The 19707-nt window shown below is 41.3% G+C and overlaps 1 protein-coding gene across 5 annotated transcripts in view; it reads left to right on the top strand.

Moving 5' to 3' along the window:
* MSBP (membrane steroid binding protein) overlaps positions 1-19707 on the top strand; it is a 41970-nt gene that overhangs the window by 9159 nt on the left and 13104 nt on the right. For all 5 annotated transcript variants that reach the window (XM_033384199.1, XM_033384198.1, XM_033384195.1 and 2 more), the window contains exon 2: positions 433-810. In XM_033384199.1, the coding sequence (XP_033240090.1) occupies positions 462-810 (349 nt within the window). In that variant the 5' untranslated portion in view covers positions 433-461. The remainder of the gene's footprint in view (positions 1-432; positions 811-19707) is intronic.

The raw sequence follows: 19707 nt of genomic DNA, 5'->3' as shown, positions 1-19707 counted from the left end.
TTTGGAAATCTATAACAATCCATATATTACAATAAATTTTAAAATATGCAAAAAATATAAATATATAAACGTAAACACGAACGAAACTAACAACACGTTACGCAGACACTTTTTTTGTTGTGCCCATCTACTGATACTTTCTGCGAGCGCTTGATCAAATGTTTGTCTTGAAGTTTTTATTGTGAGACACGATCGTGTGTCGGCTCAACCGAACGGACGAAAAATATAACACAAGCGAAGAGACAAAGAGTGTTCTGTTCAGTGAGAGAGCCTTCGTGGTGTTTTTCTGTTTTGTCAGTGACCAGACCTCAAAGGGAACTTGTCTTGACCGTTATTTATATACATTTATTTACATAAATGTATGCGTTTAAGGTGAAAATAAGCAAAAAATACTAACAAGTCAATTTTCTAATAATAATACTATGACCGCAGTGAATTTACTTCGTAAAGAGGCGGTGAATATGGACTCAACGCAAAACCTTGGAACAACTGGAAATATTATTAGCCATGAAGCATTGGACGAGTCCTCGTTTGTTGGAAATATACTACGTGAAATTTTGTATAGTCCGATGAACCTAGCACTTTTAACTGTAATAGTCTTTCTTGTATACAAAATAGTGCGCGATCGCACCGAAGTACCAAGTTCTAGTGCTCAGAAACAAACTTTACCAGAACTTCCCAAAATACGACGCGACTTTACTGTTAAGGAACTACGACAGTACGATGGCAACCAACTTGATGGTCGAGTTTTAGTGGCAGTTAATGGAAATGTGTACGACGTTAGTAAAGGAAAACGCTTTTATGGGCCAGGTGAGACAATAGAACTTTATAAGACTTTTTACGTGCTTATATCTTTCACTACACTATTATTTTATCTCTAGTTCCGAGAGAAATAATCTACTTTATTCCAATTTCATTACCGGAGCCTTTTAGTCATACAATTTATTTTTTAAGTTTCTTTAAATTCCTTTACTTCATAAGACTAAGAAGATAATTCCGATTGGAATTATTAATGAGACCGGCTGGGGAACTCGATCTTAACACTCCAAGAATAGAAAGCTCCATTCAAAGACCAAATTCTGTTGTCGCTCAAGAAAGCTAATCACCGCCTCGTGAAAGAAATCCTATCGCTCTTTTGCGATTGCATCACTGCTCAGTGATACAGTCGTGGACCGTATGAAAATATAGGCACTCCTGGACAGGATAGTTCTTGGTCTTTCCGACAATGCTGGAACTTGGAACGTAACTTTACAACGTAAACGTGCCATCAAGTGGCCCAAGTGACACTAAGTCGAAGCCCATTACGTGAAGTTCGCAGGCTGAAATGTTGCCCCATTTCTGAGCTGTATTTGAAAAAAATTTATTTGCTTTAATTATACTAGGCAACAAAATTTATCTGTTTATGCACACTCCGAACCAAAACGCATTCTTCTGATAGATTTGGTACTTTTTTTTTTTAAAGGTATAGGGCTATATTAGATTTGTGGTAAAAATGAATGTGTTCCAGAAGGAAACGTTTCCGACCCCATAAGGTATATATATTCTTGATAAGCATCAATAGCCATGTCTGTCTGTCCGTCCGTCCCTCCGTTGGTCCTTATGAACGCCTAGTGATCAAAGACTATAAGAGCAAGAGCACCGACATTTTGTATCCGGACTTTTGTGATATGTCACTGTTACAAGTGTATTTCAAAACTTCGCTCCGCCACCTTTCGCCCCCACAAAGCACGAAAATCTATGGCATCCACAATTTTGACGATACGAGAAAATCAAAAACGCAGAATAGAAGAGAATGACTATATTTAGTAGACTGCAGAATCTGAACTAGATCGTATTATTATTATAGCCAGAATGAAGAAAGCAATTTTATTTTCTTTATTTAATTTAATTTTCAAGTGGATTTCAAAATTGAAGATACGAGAAAACTAAAAACGCATAATCATAGAGAATGCCCATATCTACCAGTTTGCCGAATCTGAATCAGATCGGACCATTTTTATAGCCAAAAGTAACAAATAAATTTTGCAGTGGCTACGCAGCGCTCAGACTGATTTTCTGTATCTCTCGCACGCACTCTTTGTCGTGTCGTTTAATATAAGCGGCGTCTGCCGGAGGAGAGCCATACTGACTAAGTATCGGGTATAAATGTAGAGTTGCGATCTCCGCAGCAACTCACAACGTTCCCTCTCGTTTTCTATTAGTTCTATTAAATGGCTGCAAACTACTAATAAAAAAAATCAAATAGATATCTGATCCATTTCTGATCCCTCCATTTTGTTTTGTGTCTGGTGTATTTTTGTATATTTCACATAAATAGAGTTTAATACGACGCGGATTTTGTGGTTAAAACCGAAATTTGGAAGTGAATACAGAAAAGAAAAAGGAAGGCGGGCCACCCAAATAGGGTTTAATGCAGTAAATTTTGCTGGCCCGCATTACAGCCACCGGATTCGTGCCAGGTTTCCTGGAGAGGAACACTGGAGTACATGATAGTGTCGACTACATAGAACGGAGTTGTGTCAGGGCGAACTCCCTCAGAGCCCGGAACGCTACACATACACACACACGTATACACCCGGTTTAAACCGACACGCACCTATATAGATTTAGGGCTGACTAGCCACGGCCAGCGATCTGCCCACGTCGCGTAAATTAAAACGTACAAACAAACAGAATGCACTTGCAAAACACCTTCCACATCTAATGTTATGTTGAAGGGACCGTAATCATTATAAGTTATAAAATAAAAATTACTAGGTAATGATAATATTTCAATTTATTAAATTTTTCTTCACTGATAATCAATATTTTTGAATAATTTGATAAAACTTAGACTTAATCATTATTCTTGATAACAAAAAATTAAAACTGAATATTTAATGATTATTAATGATTTGTATTTTTCCCTTAAAATTCAACAGGAATTTACGGTTTCTGGTGTTAGAATGTTCGCCAATATTATTGCATATCCTTGTTATGGGACCACAAAGCTACCCCTGTGCTAAAATTTTCTTATCAATTACCAGTGAAAAAAACGTGAATAAATTAAAGATCTACAAGTCATGGCGGGAATGCAGAGATTGTAGCAAAATGAAGATTTTGGGTCAAGCCATGTTTTTATAGGTCCATTAAAATTAAGAGATTTTTGTTCCAGTTCCAGTTCTCAGAAATTTATTTGATCGATATTTTTCTTTTTTTCACCTTTTCTGTCAAACAAAAACAGCTGACCAGGCTGTTCTGTAAAAATACAGCCTGATATAAATGACTTTTTTTCAATTACTTGTTTTGAAGAAAAAAAAGAGTTCAAAGTGCACGATTTAAGATGATCAAGACATCGGAGGTGCAGCACCAGCGTGTTTAAAATGTCTGAAGATATGAAACACCATGCATGTTGAAAATTAAATTGCTAATGGTCAACAAATTATATTTTAAGATGCGGCATTAGAAGGTTTGGTCAAACTGCTGTACCTAAACTATTTGTAAAGACAATCATTAAGGATCTGGTGTTCACTTTCGAAAAATGTATCCGATTTACTTCTAAAAACGCAACAAATGGTTGCTCGCACTTTCACATAACTCTAGATGTATCCGTTTCTAAACGGAGGAAATTTCCTTGAGAAAATGAAAAAGCAAACGACTTTTTTAACAACATAACGAATCTTAATCGCAAGAGGAAAATTATATGTGACATAATGAAGCATTAACATAAATTGTACATGACTAGTACCACTGCAAATTAGCATGTCCTTTCCTTCATTATTTTTCCTGTTTTTTGTGCAAGGTTGTACAAAAAATTTCGCTCTAAAATTAAGCCTCTTGTAGAAGTTTCGACTTACTCATCATTATTTCATATATGAAAGGTGAACAATTTCTGAGAGTACCAAACATATTTTTACCTACTGAAGTGTAAATATTAAACACAACTTGGAACTTGGGGAAATGGGAAGAATGGGAAATTCTTGATAAAATCAAAGCAGTCTGTTTGATACAGCTGCATCCAATTCTATAGACTTAACGGCGCTGTTTCTCCTAGACAAAAATATGAAACCGAAACCTCTTATACCTCCCGTGCAGAAATAACATCAGTGAAATATATTTGCGGGCAGCTTTTGAGCCATGTGCCGAGCTAGATCAGGAACAAGCGTTCTGCTTTTTTCCAGCTTTTAAAATTCCTGGAACACTATTGAACAAACAAACTGTACGTTGGCACGCATTCAAATGGAAGAAGAAATATAATAACTTATATCTCGCAATTTGAATTGACATGACATCATGCGCGTGCAAACTAGTTCGTTCACACTTATACAGTATCTCATTCTAATTCATGGATGAGAGAACTAAGACCAAGAGGAGAGGGGAGACCAACGCTGGCAAGAGTAGACGGTGATAAAACACCAAGTTTTGGCAAGAATTTTTTTGAGGTGTTATATTTCTTTCAGACTTCTTAAGAGTATGAATGGGGAGAAATTACAAAAATAAATTTTGTCGATAATGATGTGAAAACGACAGCGACAGGCGAACATACAATATATGTATATATTTTTATTATGCCAGATACTCAAAGAGTATAGGGATAGAAAGTGCATCATTTCTGGATCATAATTAATAGACGAGTCGATATTCATGTCTGACTTTCGGTTTGTCTGTCTATCCGTCTTTCCATCTGGTTTGTCGACCAGTTCTCAGAGACAATCAAAGCTAAGGCACAACTCCTGTGATATCACACTGAATCAAGCTTATTTAAAAATGTATCCACGCCCCGTACCACCCACAAAGAGTGTAAGTCTGTGGCATCCAAAAAATTTGAGGACCGGAGAAAACCGAAAACGGAAAACTATAAAGAATGACCATATCATTCAGATTACTGGATCACATAAGATCATTATTATAGCCAAAAAGAATAAATAAATTTGTCCCTGGTGGAGGTGAGCGAAATATAATGGCTGATTATGGTTTGAGAAGGGAGACAGGGACATATGTATTATCACTAACCATACAGTATATAGATGTGCCAGTTCATACAACGAAAGTGTCACACACCGGCTTGCGCTATCCGTACCCCAGAGTGACGTCATCGTCATGTTTCGACAAAAATATGTGATTGTATGTTTTTTCAGATTTTTTGAACTCTCTCAGGTCTGATCTGTTTTGCCACCAGCATGTTTTAGTGTATGGGTGCACATGCATTCTCACGTACTTTATGTTTATGTGTACTGTATGTACTGTATGTTTAGTGTTGCTGGCCGCTAGAACTGAAATTTGAGTTTGGTTCTTGTTTCGGGTCTTTTGATGGACTGACCTACCGCCACAAAATAAATGAAGAATGGGCAGGGGGTGGGGTATGGTACACTAGGGTGCGGGAAACAAAATAAAAGCTGTTATTTGTTTGATTTATACCACAAAATATAAAATATTACAATAATATAATTACACATTTATTTCCTTATTTTAAACAGGTTGATTATAAATTATAAAAATTATGCAAACGCCGTCGGTTCTCGACTATATATAATAATATAATTGCACATTTATTTCCTTATCTTAAGCAGGTTGATTATAAATTATACAAATTATGCAAACGCCGTCGGTTCTCGACGTTTTGTTTATATCAAAGACTATACAATACCAAAGACTATACAATACCAAGATGTTGCATGAGCGACCAAAAAGCTGTTCTATGGCGGGTCCTAACATTAGAACCCAAAAGGCACGAGGGAGCCCCCTTGGCTTACCAAAGAATTATCCAGTCAAAAAAACTTAAAATCAAGACTTTATAAAAAATTTCAAAAAGTGGGTTCTCCTACTTCTCACTCTCGCTATGTAATGGCTAGGTCAAACTTTTCAGTTCTTAATGCTCAATGCTATAAGAACTATCTATCTCGATGCAGGATACGTTTTTCTCAGGACCCTAAACAGTTTTACTGTTTCTTAAACAGTAAGCGTAGAGCGTCCGCACGCACACCCATTCTCGCTATCATTTTGTAATACGTCGGCAAATAATGATCGGCCACCTATTCTGAGGAAAGCTACTCTGGTCATCCGTACCCATACGGTTTACCGAAGTCGAACGGCATTTTCAGTCCCTTGTTAAATAAATGTTCCCTACTTCATGAAATGTTTGAGAAGGTTTTAACTCCGCACTTGCAACATCTTTGCAAGTCACTTATATCTTCACCTCAGCATGAATTTATAAGGCGGCGATTAACCACCACGAACTTGTTAGAGTTTACCTCTTTCATTATTAAAGACATTCAAGGTAACTTACAGACGGATGTTATTTACACCGACTTCAGTAAAGCATTCGACTCTGTAAACCATTCCCTTTTAGCGCATAAACTTGACCTTTTAGGGTTTCCGCCCAACCTCCTGAGATGGATTCTATCTATCTTTGTTCCAGGTCTCAAAGAGTCCTCTTCAAAAACTCCCGCTCTTCACCAGTAATGGTTTCTTTGGCAGTACCGCAGGGCAGCCATCTAGGCCCCTTACTCTTCACACTCTTTATTAATGACTTGTCTTCGGTATTAACATACTCTCGAGTACTTACATTACATTACATTACATACATATGTATGCGGATGATGTTAAACTCTGTTTCCAGTATAAGGACATTTCATTTCATTCTCGCTTGCAATCCGATCTCAACAACTTTCAGTCATGATGTTGCGCAAACTTGTTACACCTTAATGCCTCGAAGTGCAAAGTTATGACATTTCATCGTTCTAGCCCCTTTGTGGCTCCCTATTTGGCTGTTCTCTTAAGAGAATTATCCTGGTGGATGATTGGTGTTATGTTAGACCCCAAGTTAAAGTTTTCCGAACACATTTCTACCATGGTAAATAAGGCCATGGGTGTGCTTGGGTTTATAAAGAGGTGGTCAAAGGAATTTGACAACCCCTATATAACAAAGACTCTCTATACCTCGCTTGTTCGTCCGATCTTAGAATACGGCTCCTGTGTATGGTGCCCTCAGTACAAAGTACACCAGGACCGTATAGAATCAGTACAGAAAAACTTTTTACTCTTTGCTCTGCGGGGCCTTAACTGGGATGCGGGTGTGAGACTCCCATCTTACTCTAGTAGACTGCTATTAGTAAACCTCCCATCCTTAGTTAACCGTAGAAAAATGCTTGGTGTTATATTTATGCACAACTTGATCAGGGGTGACATGGACAGCCCTGATCTGTTGAGCCGCATAAACTTCACGATTCCTATTAGACTGACTAGAAATTTTATACCGTTGTTCTTTCCACTTTGTAGATCAAATTCTTCCTTGCATGAACCGTTTAGGGTCTTATGCTCGGATTATAATTCCCTCTACCATACACACCCCCTTCCGCCCCCGCAAAGGACGAAAATCTGGGGCATCCACAAATCTCAGAGACTATTAAGGCTAGAGCAACCAAATTTGGTATCCGCACTTCTGTTAGATCTCACCATAAAACGTATATCTCAGAATTTCGCCCCACCCCCTTCCGACCCCACAAAGGACGAAAATCTGTTGCATCCACAATATTGCACATTCGAGAAAACTAAAAACGCAGAATCATAGATAACCACCATATCTATCAGATTGCCGAATCTGGATCAGATCAGATCATTTTTATAGCCAAAAGGAACAAATCAATTTGCACTGGCTACGCAGCGCCCGACGTCACGCTCAGACTGATTTTCTGTCTCTCGCACGCACTCTTTGTCGTGTCGTTTAATATAAGCGGCGTCTGCCGGAGGAGAGCCATACTGACTTAGTATGGGGTATAACTGTAGAGTTTCGGTGTCCGCAGCAACTCACAACGTTCCCCCTCGTTTTCTCTGTGTTTCTCGCCTTATATGACTGTTGTGAAATTGAGATATACACCTCTCACTGCATTAACAACCAAATCAATCCGTCTCTTTTGCGAACAGCGATAAAAAAAACTATACCAACTCCGGCACTTACGTATAATTACGTTTAAAATATATTGAATACGTTACATAAATTATAAGATTACATATACATTGCCTTGGTATCCGGTGTATTGGTCCTTGCCGCGGATCACAACGTACCCGATCGTTACATTCCGTTTTAGCTCAGGCAATTAATTTAAATTTAAGTTGAATAAATACAAATTTAAACGAGGGGTAACGTTGTGGTTAAAGCCAAAACCTGGTTAAAGCCGGACATTCTTAGTTCCGAGGTTTTGTCAGGTCGATACACAACTTTTAGAAAGGACCGTTCGTCTCGACGTGCAGGAGGGGTTCTGATTGCAGTGCACTCTAACTTCACGTCGGAATACTTCACAGTCCAAGTTCAACAGGAACTGGAATTCCTGTGTGTAAAATTGATTCTTCCCGCTTTCGCTACATTTATTACATGCTCATATATTCCACCTTTTTCGGATATCTCTATTTATGAGCAGCACTTGTCCGCTTTAACCGCTGTTTCTTCCTCGCTATCAGATAAAGATCATATGATAGTTCTTGGTGCCTTCAACTTGCCAGGAACTGTTTGGTCTTCGGTAAACGAGTCTAGTATCCTAGTTCCCATGTCCCGACATGACTTTGACGGCTTGCTTAACCTGTCCCTGTCTCAAGTCAATCATGTGAAAAATTCCTTGGGTCGATTGCTTGATCTGTGCTTTGTATCGGATCCGACCTTAGTGTTGTTAGTCCGAGCCCTTCCGCCCACTTATACCTGAAGACGCCTACCATCCTACTTCCGAATTGTCTCTAGATATATTACTAACTGTATTGGATCGGTCGAGTAGGCTACCTGAACGTGTCCGCTGCTTTCGTAAAGTCGAGTTTGCGAAGCTTAATGTCATCATTAGGGATTTTGATTGGTCCGCTTTGTACTTGTGCACTGATGTCATAAAAGTATAGTAACCTAGTGCCCATGTCACGACATGACTTTGTTGACGGCTGGCTTTACCTGTCCCTGAAAAATTCCTTGGATCGATTGCTTGATCTGTGCTTTGTTTCGGATCCGACCTTAGTGTTGTTAACCCGAGCCCTTCCGCTCACTATACCCGAAGACGCCTACCATACTACTTTCGAAGTTTCGCTAGATATACGACCAACTGTATTGGTTCGGTCGAGTAGGCTAACTGAACGTGCCCGCTGCTTTCGTAAAGCCAAGTTTGCGAAGCTTAATGTCATCATTATGGATTTTGATTGGTCCGCTTTGTACTTGTGCACTGATGTCACAAAAGGCACAAACATTTTTTACAATGCTCTTGGCACATTTTTTTATTCTTGTGTCCCGCTTTCTCGTCCGATTAGATCGGGAAAACCCCCTTGGTTTACCAAAGAGTTATCCAGTCTAAAAAACTTAAAATCAAGACTTTATAAAAATTTCAAGAAGTGGGCTCTCCTACTTCTCACTCGCGTTATGTAATAGCTCGGTCAAACTTTTCAGTTCTTAATGCTCAATGCCATAAGAACTACTTATCTCGATGCAGGATACGTTTTTCTCAGGACCCTAAACAGTTTTACTGCTTCGTAAACAGTAAGCGTAGAACGCCCGCACACCCATCCTCGGATTCATTTTGTAATACGTCGGCAAATAATGATCAGGCAATTGCCGATCTTTTTGCCCAGTTTTTCCAAACCACCTCTTCTGAGTAAAGGTACTCTGGTCATCCGTACCCATACGGTTTACCGAGGTCGAACGGCATTTTCAGTCCCTTGTTAAATGAATATTCCCTACTTCATGATCTTCGACTAGTTAAGCCGGTGTTTTCACCGGGTCCAGACGGGGTTCCAGGTTGTGTACTCAGGTACTGCGCCGAGGCTCTGTGTGGACCTTTGCTTAAACTATTCACCCTGTCCATTGATTCCTCTTGCTTCCCCCCAATCTGGAAGGAATCGTTAGAGTTTACCTCTTTCATTATTAAAGGCTTTCAAGGTAACTTACAGACGGATGTTATTTACACCGACTTCAGTAAAGCATTCGACTCTGTAAAGCATTCCATTTTAGCACATAAACTTGACCTTTTAGGGTTTTCGCCCAACCTCCTGAGATGTATTTCTATCTATCTTTGTTCCAGGTCTCAAAGAGTCCTCTTCAAAAACTCCCGCTCTTCACCAGTAATGGTTTCTTTGGCAGTACCGCAGGGCAGCCATCTAGGCCCCTTACTCTTCACACTCTTTATTAATGACTTGTCTTCGGTATTAAGATACTCTCGAGTACTTACATACATATGTATGCGGATGATGTTAAACTCTGTTTCCAGTATAAGGACATTTCATTTCATTCTCGCTTGCAATCCGATCTCAACAACTTTCAGTCATGATGTTGCGCAAACTTGTTACACCTTAATGCCTCGAAGTGCAAAGTTATGACATATCATCGTTCTAGCCCCTTGTTGGCTCCCTATTTGGTGATTCTCTTGAGAGAATTACCATGGTGGATGATCTGGGTGTTATGTTATACCCCAAGTTAAAGTTCTCTGAACACATTTCTACCATGGTAAATAAGGCCATGGGCGTGCTTGGGTTTATAAAGAGGTGGGCAATGGAATTTGACGACCCTGCTCCTGCGTATGGTGCCCTCAGTCCAAAGTACACCGTATAGGACCGTATAGAATCAGTACAGAAAAACTTTTTACTCTTTGCTCTGAGGGGTCTTAACTGGGATGAAGGTGTGAGACTCCGATCTTACTCTAGTAGACTGCTATTAGTAAACCTCCCATCCTTAGTTAACCGTAGAAAAATGCCCTGATATGTTGGGCCGCATAAACTTCACGATTCCTATTAGACTCACTAGAAATTTTATACCGTTGTTCCTTCCACTTTGTAGATCGAATTATTCCTCTACCATATTATATCCACCACTAATTCTCTTCCTCTTATTAAATTATTAATCCTTACACACCTTTCCATTGATTAGTAACTGTAGTGGTATTTGTATTTTGATTGCATGCTTAGTTTCTTAGGAAGTTTAGTGCTAATTTTCCTCGAATGTTAGTCTAATAGCTATCTTTCTTGCATGTTCGCGTTTGGTTCGGCTACGCACCGCGCGTCATGCGGCAGCCCCCCTCGGTCGGTTGGGCCGGAGGAGGCCTGCGTTTTGCCTGGGATCCGCGCGTAACAGCCTTCTGCTGGTGTCACACGGGCCACTTGACGGTGCAGTAACTGCATCGCCTCTTGAAAGATGCAGTCATTGCATGTCAACGTCCAAATTAAAAAAAAACGAGGGGGAACGTTGTGAGTTGCTGCGGACACCGCAACTCTACAGTTATACCCGATACTAAGTCAGTATGGCTCTTCTCCGGCAGACGCCGCTAATATTAAACGACACGACAAAGAGTGCGTGCGAGAGAGACAGAAAATCAGTCTGAGCGTGACGTCGGGCGCTGCGTAGCCACTGCAAATTGATTTGTTCCTTTTGGCTATAAAAATGATCTGATCTGATCCAGATTCAGCAATCTAATAGATATGGTCATTATCTATGATTCTGCGTTTTTAGTTTTCTCAAAGCTGCAATATTGTGGATGCAACAGATTTTCGTCCTTTGTGGGGGCGGATGGGGGTGGCGCGAAATTTTGAGATATACGTTTTATAGTGAGATCTAACAGAAGTGCGGATACCAAATTTGGTTACTCTAGCCTGAATAGTCTCTGAGATTTGTGGTTGCCCCAGATTTTCGTCCTTTGCGGGGGCGGAAGGGGGTGCGGCGAAATTTTGACACAAAACGGTCTAGGTCCGATATCACAGGAGTGTGGATACCAAATTTGGTTGCTCTAGCTCTTATGGGTTCTGAGATCCTTGAACTCATATTTTGCAATTGGCAAAACCGACCATGAAACCTGTGTGTTAGAGTGAGACAGAGCGAGAAAGAGTGAAATTGTTTTCGTGATTCTGGCTATAATAATTATACGATCTGGTTCAGATTTTGCACTCTGTAAGATATAGTCATCTTCTACGATTCTGCGTTTTTAGTTTTCTCGTATCTTTAAAATTGTGGATGCCACAGATTTTCGCCCTTTGTGGGGGCGGAAGTGGGCGGGGCAAAGTTTTGAAAAATTTTTGTAGCAGTGACATATCACAGAAGTCTGGATCCAAAACATCGTTGCTCTAGCTCTTATAGTCTTTGAGCATTAGGCGCTGAAGGGGACGGACAGACGGACGGACGGACAGACGGACAGACAGACATGGCTCAATCGACTCGGCTATTGATGCTGATCAAGAATATATATACTTTATGGGGTCGGAAACGATTCCTTCTGGACGTTACACACATCCACTTTCACCACAAATCTAATATACCCCAATACTCATTTTGAGTATCGGGTATAATTACACTTGCGTGCTAATAACACTTTTTTAAGAAACTTGCCACCAAGACAACAGTAATTTTGAATACCCTCATGCAATATACGAATGTAATAAACTGATATATTTATGTACATATGTCGGTACCTAAGATGTTTCATAATTGACTTCATATTATAATAATTTTCCATGATAGTATTTTAGGTGCGACTGGCATCTAAATTTTTGTTTCGCACATTCCAGTCGGATTGACAATTGATTCAAAAAATATATGTAAAACCAATTTCATTTATATGTATGCATATTTATTTTAGTATATACATTTTTTTCTTATATCGTATGTCGGGTGTACGAGCTAAGTCCCTCCAACACTTTTCCAGTGGAATCCGTCTACACAATTAAGACCTTCCTTAATCCGCTCGATGTAGTTCCTTGCTCGTTCGTTTTATTTCGTATATATCTCTTAAATCTAGTGATCATAATTCAGATCGTTTTGGCTCGATACTATTGATACTATCGATTGCGCTTCTTTATATGTACATAATGTAACGCGCCATCTTCAAATTAATTCACAATTTTCGTACTCTTTACATATTAATTCAAATCTTCAAATTGTTAACCTTTATAAAGTAATTTAATCCTATATTCTATTAAGGGGCGTCAACATTCTCCCCACCTTGGAAGCTCCTTCCAACATTAAGTTCATCGGCATCTGTAGGCAGCGGGCAGAGCTTATGTACGTTGCGCTTAAATAATCCAGTCTTGGTCCTGAGTGTTACAACCCGAACTGCACCATCAGCTCCTGGGTGTAACTCTGCAACTCTTCCCAGCGGCCATTGTCCGGGCGGAGCGTTGTCTTCCGCAATAAGGACCAGTGTACCAAGTTGAATGTTGTTGGCTACAGTGCTCCACTTTGTCCGCTTCTGCAGCAACGTCAAATATTCCGCCGACCAGCGGTGCCAGAACATGTGGTGTACCATTAGAATGCGTTTCCAATGGTTGCTCATGGACAGTTTCAACAGTGCGTCGTCTACTAGTTCTACTAACGCGTTCAGGGGTCGGCCAACCAAGAAATGACCGGGAGTTAGCGCCTCGAAGTCATTCGGGTCCGATGACAAGGGATGCAGAGGTCTAGAATTCATCACCGCTTCTACTTGTGTGATGGCAGTCACAAGATCTTCGTAGTTTAGTGCTGTGCTGTTGGTGCATTTCACAAGCAGCTGTTTGGCCACCTTCACGGCGCTCTCCCATAATCCTCCAAAGTGAGGGGAGCGTGGGGGGATGAAGTGAAACCTGACTCCTCGCTGGCTGCATTCGTCGTCAATGAGCTTCTGACTTGGCGAGTCGAAAGCTCTGTTGAGCTCTCGTGACCTACAAAATTGGTGGCGTTGTCGCAATATAGGTCAGAACTCAATCCACGTCTTGCAAAGAACCGTTTTAACGCCGCGATGAACGCATTTGAGCTTAAGTCCGACACGATCTCTATATGGCAGGCCTTTGTTGCAAAGCATACAAATATGCACAGATACACCTTTACTGGGCGTTTTCCTCGCATGTGAAAGTGCATCCATATTGGTCCAGCAAAGTCCAGTCCAGCGCGCTCGAAGGGGTAGATATTGCCTCGCACTCGGTTAGCTGGCAGCGCTCCCATCAGCTGTGTTGCAGCGAGCGGCCGACGACGAAAGCATGGTATGCAACCACGGATCACCCTGCGGGCAAGTTTCCTGCAATTGATTACCCAATATCTCTGTCGCAAAAAGGCACATAGCGATTGTGCCCCGGCATGTAAATTCTTTCGATGTGTGAGTTCAACAAGCGCCTCTACCACTTTATGGTTGCTCGGCATTAAGATGGGATGCCTTGTGTCAAATGGCAATTCGGCATTGGACAACTTTCCGCCGACTCGAATAATAGCTATTCCCTCTTCTTCTTGTAAAAACGTGCTTAAACTCTGAATTCTCGCTGATTTGATCACCTTTCCCTCTTTAAGCTTAATGAATTCCTCATGCAAGCTCAACTGCTGCACATTATACACAATATAGCGCAATCCGCCCTCCATTTCAGCTGCAGTAAGGTTGCCTGTTTCATTTGAGTTTGATCTCAACGATATTCTACGCCAGCGAAAAATATAGCTAAAAACTCGCTGCAATTTGAGGAAATCATTTGCAAATTTGCATCTCCCCACGACATCTAACTACTCATTACTTTCTACCTTTCCAACTGTCAGCGAGAACTTACATTTCCTCTCCTCTGGAACTGTTTGTATTTCCTCACTCCAATTAAATTTGGTCCAGTCATCTGCTGCGTCCATTAAAAATTCTGGACCGTTCCACCACATCGTTGACTTGCTCAATTCGGTTACCAATAATCCCCTAGATACAATATCTGCAGGGTTTGATTTGGTGTCGACCTTGAACCAATCCTGTACATGTGTGAGCTCTTGTATTTGAGCCACCCTATTGGCAACGAAGGTGGTCCATCGACTAGCATGTGACGACAGCCAATTTAACACAATTGTGGAGTCCGTGAAATAGTTAACCTTCTCTACTGCTATGTGAAGACAGGCTCATACCTTTGCCATTAGCTTGGCCACTAACAATGCCCCTTGTAACTGTAAGCGTGGCAATGATGTTACCCTAACTGGGGCTACTTTGGACTTGGCCGTTACCAGTCGCACCGAAATTCCTCCCCCTTCATCCCTAACACGAGCATAAATTACGCCGCCGTAAGCTCTGTTGGATGCATCAGAGAAACCAAACAGTTGCAAAGTGCATGGGTCGGCCGTAATTGGAATTGAGGATCGCGGAATTGAAATTTTGTCAATTAGTTTCAGTTCTTCTCTATATCGAAGCCATTGAGTTGCGTAGCTTGCTGGTAACTCCTCGTCCCAATCCTGCTTTAGAAGCCAAAGTTCCTGAACAAAGATCTTGCCCAAGATCAGCAAGGGACTCAAGAACCCTAACGGATCAAACACCTGAGCCAATTCGGACAGCACTGATCGCTTCGTGGCGATTGCGGAGACCTTTATGTTAAAGCAAAATTGGAATTTGTCCTCTAGACTTGACCAATATATCCCCAAAGTTTTAGCTGCGTCCTCTGTTTTTAGCATCAGGGGCTCTACGCTGGTGTTGTTGTCCATTCCTTGATAATTGCTGCGCCATTTGTGCAGCTCGAACTTTCCTAGCCCTAATAATTCGGTCACTTGTTCTTTCAACTTTGTCAGTTCCTCTTTTGATTCGGCTCCACACAGCATATCATCCATATAGAAACTTCGCTTTACTGCCTCTCTAGCTAACGGAAATTTTTCCGCGTACCTATCGACCAAGTAATAGAGGCAACGTACTGCCAGGAACGGCGCCGAATTTGTTCCATAAGTGACCGTGTTTAGGCGTAGCACCTGGATAGGATCCGAAACGTTGCATCGCCATAGAATGCATTGATAGTTTCTATGTGGTTCCGCAACCAATATTTGACGGTACATTTTCTTTATGTCGGCCGTAAGGGCGTATCTATAGAAACGGAACCTGGTCAAAGTCTCGAACAGATCTGGCTGCAACGTTGGACCAACCAAGGTTGCGTCGTTCAGTAACCTGCCGTTGCTAGATCTACATGAGGCATCAAATACGACTCGTAACTTGGTCGTCAAACTCTCTGGGCAAATAACCGTATGATGTGGCATGAAGTATTCGACCTTTTCTTGTCCGGCGGGCTCTATTGCCGTTAAATGCCCTAACTGGCGATATTCTTCAATAAATTGAACATATTGTTCCTTCAGCGCTTGGCTACGATTTAACCTCTTCTCTAAATTCAAGAACCTGGTAAATGCGATTTGATAAGTTTCGCCTAACTCAACTTTAGGATTCTTAAAGGGCAGAGCTACCACTAAATGTCCTGAGGCCTCCTGCTTAACATGCGTCACAAAACAATCTTCGCACTGTTTTTCTTCCTCAGTGAACTTATCTACTGTTTCAGGGACTTCTTCACACTTCCAAAACCTTTGTACGAGCTCTTGCAGCTGATCATTTTTCGACCCCTTTCGTTCAATGTCAGTTGCTAACAGTGCAACTTCAGAAGATTTCGTGAATTCACCTACGACGACCCAGCCTAACAGAGACTTTTGAAGCCTTGGAAGGTGTGCTCCTAGTTTAATTTGCCCTGCTACAATTAGCTTGAAAAAGAATGTGACTCCAACTAGCATGTCAATATCTTCCCCGGACTGAAATGTAGGGTCGGCCAGCGTAACTCCCTTGGGTGGAACCCACTCCGAACAAATTCCTGAGCTTGTTGGGTTATACTGAGTTATTTCCTTCAGCACACAGAAGTCCTCGGTAGCCATATATCTGGTGACTCTAGATTTAAAAGTCGCTTGCACCTCTCCCATAACTTGAGATGTTGCATTTCCAATTCCACTGAGTTGTATGACTGAGTCGCGCATTTTTAGGCCCAGGGCCGAGACTATCCTAGCCGTCAGAAAATTTAATTGACTACCGGAATCTAACACGCACCTGTAATTGCGATATCCTCCGTCTATAGCTTTGATGTGAACTACAGCGGTCGCAAGAAAGTTGGTGGATGATCAAGACAATAGGGAGCTATGCAGTGACTTTGGCTGTTGCAACTCCTGCCCTTTGAGCCCCGGCTCCTTGGCAACAATAGGTATCTCTCGATGCAGAAGTTCATGATGCGGCTTGCTGCAAATCCTACAACGCGGACCATTACAGTTTCTAGTTGTATGTCGCTTGCTAAAACAAATCAGGCACAGCGAATGCTTCTTCGCCTCATGGTAACGTTGTACTGGTGATAGTTCGTTAAACCTTTGACACCCTTTCAATCCATGGGTCCCAGGACAAACGTAGCAGCCATTGCTGCCTATTGTTGCAGCTAAGGTCGCATTTTTCATCTCACCTTTACCACTGGGTCGGGCTCCATTGCCTCGCCCAACTTCCCTATTTGCCATATTGACTCCTCTGTTTATCAGAAACTGCGATAACAATGACCACGACGGTAACTTTTGGCAATCCCACTCAACTTTCCACCTATCCATTGTATCTTCATCAAGCTTTGTGCGAATCAGATGGAAAATTACTGCATCCAGAATCTCCTTATCGTCGCTTAACGACTCGAGTGCTACTAATTGGGCATTTACATTGTCTACCAGCACTCTCAGTCCCTCTGAGTCGGGTCTCTTTAGCCGCCTTAAGTTGAATAGCTCCTGTACTTGTGATTGCAGAATAATTGCCTTATTTTCATAGCGATCTTTCAATAATCGTAGTGCCTTGCGATAATTAGGCCCTGTTAATTCCAAACCCTCAATCGCACTTAACGGTCCAGCTCCTAACGCTGATCTCAAATGAATAAATTTAGACAACTCATCCAATTCAGAGTCTGATTCTATTAGAGTAGCAAAGGTGTTGTACCAGCTGGTCCATTCCGTAAACTTTCCAGCGAACTCAGGCAGCTTTAGCTTGGGAAGTCTCGATGAACGAGACACCTGTGTGCTATTTAGAAGATCACCTACATTGGACTGCCGCCGTCCCCTATGTCCAAGACAGCTTAGTAACTTGGCCTTTAATTCGCAATAAACCTCCTCAGCTTCATAGCGGCTTTCATATTCGCTGGCGTCCTCGCTATCGTGTTCAATTTTAGCCTGAATGTTGCAGAACTGATTAAAGTTTGTCTCAATTAGACTTAACCTGGCTTCCAGCTCCGCAGCCGTCATGGAGTCGCTATTTTTTTCGATATAGACCTTGTTACGGACAAAGGAATTCATTAACGCCGTTCGAGAAGTGAGCACCTCCGCATCTTTACCCTTTCTAGGTGCCATTTGCACTGACTATTTACACCGGTTTTACCCGTGACAATTTAACAATAAAAAATACTCAATATTGGCATGAGTAAGTAACCCGGTACCAAGTTTAGCCACTCTATTCAATAATCGGCTAACTTTAAATTCTCACTACACTGCCCAATTCAATAATTGATCAACAATTAACCACTGTGCGCCACTGTACCAAAATGTGTACTTGCGCCCCAACGAACCGGCAGGCAAAGAAGAAACGACTACAAAGTTAAATCAATGTCAAATAGCAATTACTGTTCTTTAAGTGCCGGCTTGTAACTGCATATATATGCAAGTATGTATGTGCCTTGCTTCAACGTACAGCAGTGCACGCAATAGGCTGTACGTGTGTATGCAGATACCTAAGCGCTCAAGCTAACTGTAATTGTAATCTGCTTTCTACACGAGACCCCGCTTACAGAACAATTAAAGCGCAGAAGTCTCAAAGCCGCGACCACTTGACACTAACACAATTGTATTGTTTTAAGATTATTCACACACATCGAATTGGAACTAAACATGCCTGCAAGAAATATTAGATGCTCAAAGCAGTTCACACTCACAATTCGATACCGAAGCCGCTGTCGCACTCGCCGTCAGCCAGACTCAGGGTGAAATATTTATTGAGTTCCAGTCGTGAACTCCATCCGGTAATTGAACCTTCTCCAAAGGTCCCTGCTCGGGCGCCAAATGTACGAGCTAAGTCCCTCCAACAATTTTCCAGTGGAATCCGTCTACACAATTAAGACCTTCCTTAATCCGCTCGATGTAGTTCCTTGCTCGTTCGTTTTATTTCGTATATATCTCTTAAATCTAGTGATCATAATTCAGATCGTTTTGGCTCGATACTATTGATACTATCGATTGCGCTTCTTTATATGTACATAATGTAACGCGCCAACTTCAAATTAATTTACAATTTTAGTACTATTTAAATATTAATTCAAATCTTCAAATTGTTAACCTTTATAAAGTAATTTAATCCTATATTCTATTAAGGGGCGTCAACATCGGGTCAAGCAGCTTAAATATTTTAAATTATTGCCAGTGGTGCGGCCCAAAGGAAATGAATTTTGGTGTTGTCGTTTCCAATGCCCCCACTGCAATGATCATTTGCTACCGCATATGCGCATGCAGCGGAATTCTTTCGTCTCCTTATGTCGCAATCTCTCGGACTCGGCTTAACAGCGTCCCCGAGCAGCTCTAACGCTCTCGGGCTATCATACGCTCTCGCTCGCGTCTAAGCTTGCTGCATAGGGCCCGGCAGATTGGCCCGTCAGCCCTTGCATGGCCAGTCTTTAGCTAATCGTCGCAGCTATTAGATTAACATCCTCGCATCAATCGTTCACCCAATCATCCCCTTATGTACATACGCGATAAGTTGGTTTACATAAGCCTCTCGACTTTCATTAACTTCAAATTGCAACAGTTATTAAAAACGCTTAATAGCTTAACATTTGGTGACCCCGACGTGATTGTGCAATAAATAATCCATCAGTGCAATCACAAACTAATATAGAATTCAAAGATCTAAACTAATTGCCATCTCAACCAGTGTCATCGACCACATAAGTTATCCATACATATATACACGGGCCTCCCCGGCATATTCGGTA

Source organism: Drosophila pseudoobscura, chromosome X, assembly GCF_009870125.1.
Source record: "Drosophila pseudoobscura strain MV-25-SWS-2005 chromosome X, UCI_Dpse_MV25, whole genome shotgun sequence".
Taxonomy (NCBI): domain Eukaryota; kingdom Metazoa; phylum Arthropoda; class Insecta; order Diptera; family Drosophilidae; genus Drosophila; species Drosophila pseudoobscura.
Note: the sequence above shows the minus strand (reverse complement) of the source record. Positions and strands in the feature narration are given on the sequence as shown.